We start from the raw sequence: 2,500 nt of genomic DNA, 5'->3' as shown, positions 1-2,500 counted from the left end.
TGAATGAAGGGAAAGAGAAATAAAAACACAAACCCGCCGGAAAAATAAAACATCTCCCGCTTGTTTGGTTTTGAGGAAATAGAGCTGCACTTTACGAAACGGTCCGCAAAAGTGTTTTGTACTATTTTTCCATTTCATTTTCAGGATTCTTCAAAACAACACTTGGCGTCAAACGACCCGCCGTTTTTTTTTTTTTTAAATCATGTTGATTTAACACGTGCGAAACAATCAAAAGAGAAATCTTGCGCAAATATTGTGGCGATGGGTTTGAAGTTGCAGTCGGGGGAAGCGTGTGTCGATACCGCCGTGATATTAGTCGTAGTAAAACGTACTTTTGATTCATTTCATGTTTACAAAAACGTTCTTTGGGAAATTATGATTAAAAAAACAAACAAACAACAACTCTGTTTGTAGCTGTGAAATATTTAAGTATATGAATTTACAATGATGATTGAACAGTTCTCAAAAACTCTTCTCTCCCTTCCTCCCCCCTCTCCCCCCCTCTCTCTCCCTCCCTCCCCCTCTCTCTCTCCCAGGTCCACAGAAAGACCTTGAACCCGGTGTTCAACGAGACGTTTCAGTTCGGCGTGCCGCTGAATGAGTTACATTCCAGGAAGCTGCATTTCTCCGTGTACGACTTCGACCGCTTCTCCAGACACGACCTGATCGGCCAGGTGGTGGTGGACAACCTGCTGGACTTCAGCGAGGGCAGCGGGGACAAACCCGTCTGGCGGGACATCGTGGAGGGCACCGCGGTGAGAATAAAAACACCAACGAGCCTCGTTGTTATTGGTTTTTTTTTGGGCCACGTCAGACGTAGAAATGACAATTAAAAATCATCATCAGCGTGAAGCCGATAGGGTAGATAAAAACACACGGGTGCATATATGTGAGAGTTTAAACGAATATTAGAATTTGCCCAGTGTTCATATTCATATTTGGACAAAAGAAAAAGGCGCGAAGAAATACAGCTTTAGCAAAAATCATGTTAATAATGTTTTTATTTGTCTTCATACAAAGTGCAGCTAACCGACAAAAAGTCAAACCACTAAATAGATGTTTATGCCTCGAAAAGTGGCGCGTTTGAGGGGGCGTGTCCGTTTGATTGACAGCTCCCCCCCCTCCGTGGTGCAGTCGGGCGTCCGCTATAGACAATCAGATCGAGTCGGATCCACCAAATACGGTCACTTCCTGCTGCAAAATAGCGAGACGGCGAGCGAACATTAAGACCAACTTCGTTTCCAGACTGTAATCACGGCGAAGACAACTGTCGCCGCTAGCAACCGTCTGGCGGAGCCGGCGAGCGTCGGACCATCTGCTGCAGGACTCCGAGTCCAGTTTCTTTACGACCGCTCGATGAATTCGGGACTCTCCGACGGCGACGTGTGACGGATGAGAAGCTAAAACTTTGGCAGGAATACTTCACTCGCATATGCGTATATCTCAGAGTCCACGACTCCGGAAATAGAAGGAATTATTTTCAGGTCGGGCGACTAAAAAAAAAAAAAAAAGGACAGATGGGGACGTCGGCGTGTTTTGCAGTCTGCTCACTTCGCCCTGAAAAAGAAAAAGCTCCAATAAATCAGAGTCTGCTGAGCATCTAATTATAAAATACTTCCAACGCCACCGAATTCACGACGGTTCGTTCATTGAGATATTTGGCTTTTGAAATTTGGGGGATTCAAAATCTAATATGTTTTCAAAGGTTTTTTTCTTTCTTTTTTTAAAAAAAAATTCAACATTCAAAAGTTGCTCAGACTTTGGAATTTAATTTAATTATAATTTTCAGAAATTTAGTCGCAGAAATTTAAGACGACCGAGGAGGGTGGGGGGGGGTGGAACCCAAACGTGCACGGAGGCTACTGTACCTTCAGTCCGTCACCAGCAGAGAGAAATGCAGATGAAACGATGAACTGCCTGATTTGGTTCCGCTTGTCATCGTCGTGACGACCACCGTCCTCTCCTTCCAAGAGGCGTTGTTATCGGCGGGTCCCGTGTGTGTGGAGAGGAAACGCGAGAAACTGTGCGGACTGGAAACCGCCCGCGGTGGAGATTAATTCAGAGTCTGGTGATGTTAAAAAATATATATAAATAAATAAAAAAAAAAAAAAAAAACCTGCTCCGGAGAGTCCAGATAGATGACTGGAAAAAGGCACTGCCAGCCACATCCAAACTTTAATATCAGCCAAGTAGATTTATATGAAATATTCATAGACGGCTATTAGCAAATTAGATGGGAGCCTTAAACTTTTTTTTTTTTTTTTGGCATGGTGCGTTTTCATTTATTAAATAAGTTTGAAGCGTTCGGCGTCTGCGCGTATTTCGCCGTTTCACTTTGGGAAGTATTGATCGGGGCGAAGGCCGAGAGCCGCCGAGGGAGTCGCCGCGGCGACGAGAGACCGAGAGAGATAAAAAATAAAAAAAATAAAAAAAGCCCCTGGAGGAAACCCGGCGCCGCTTCACACTTTCCCTCCACTCCTGGGGAAGGGGGGGGGGAGAC

General features: G+C 44.8%; 1 protein-coding gene across 2 annotated transcripts in view; it reads left to right on the top strand.

Moving 5' to 3' along the window:
• The window catches only part of syt3 (synaptotagmin III), a 28,082-nt gene that overhangs the window by 20,513 nt on the left and 5,069 nt on the right, over positions 1–2,500 (top strand). For both annotated transcript variants that reach the window (XM_069709004.1, XM_069709005.1), the window contains one exon: positions 537–755. In XM_069709004.1, the coding sequence (XP_069565105.1) occupies positions 537–755 (219 nt within the window). The remainder of the gene's footprint in view (positions 1–536; positions 756–2,500) is intronic.

The sequence above is a fragment of the Brachyistius frenatus genome, unplaced genomic scaffold, assembly GCF_029030835.1.
Source record: "Brachyistius frenatus isolate BFR_SWC_R1_liver_20210118 unplaced genomic scaffold, ASM2903083v1 Contig_80, whole genome shotgun sequence".
Classification (NCBI taxonomy): Eukaryota; Metazoa; Chordata; class Actinopteri; family Embiotocidae; genus Brachyistius; species Brachyistius frenatus.
The sequence above is the reverse complement of the archived record's forward strand: the minus strand, read 5'-3'. Positions and strand labels throughout refer to the sequence as shown.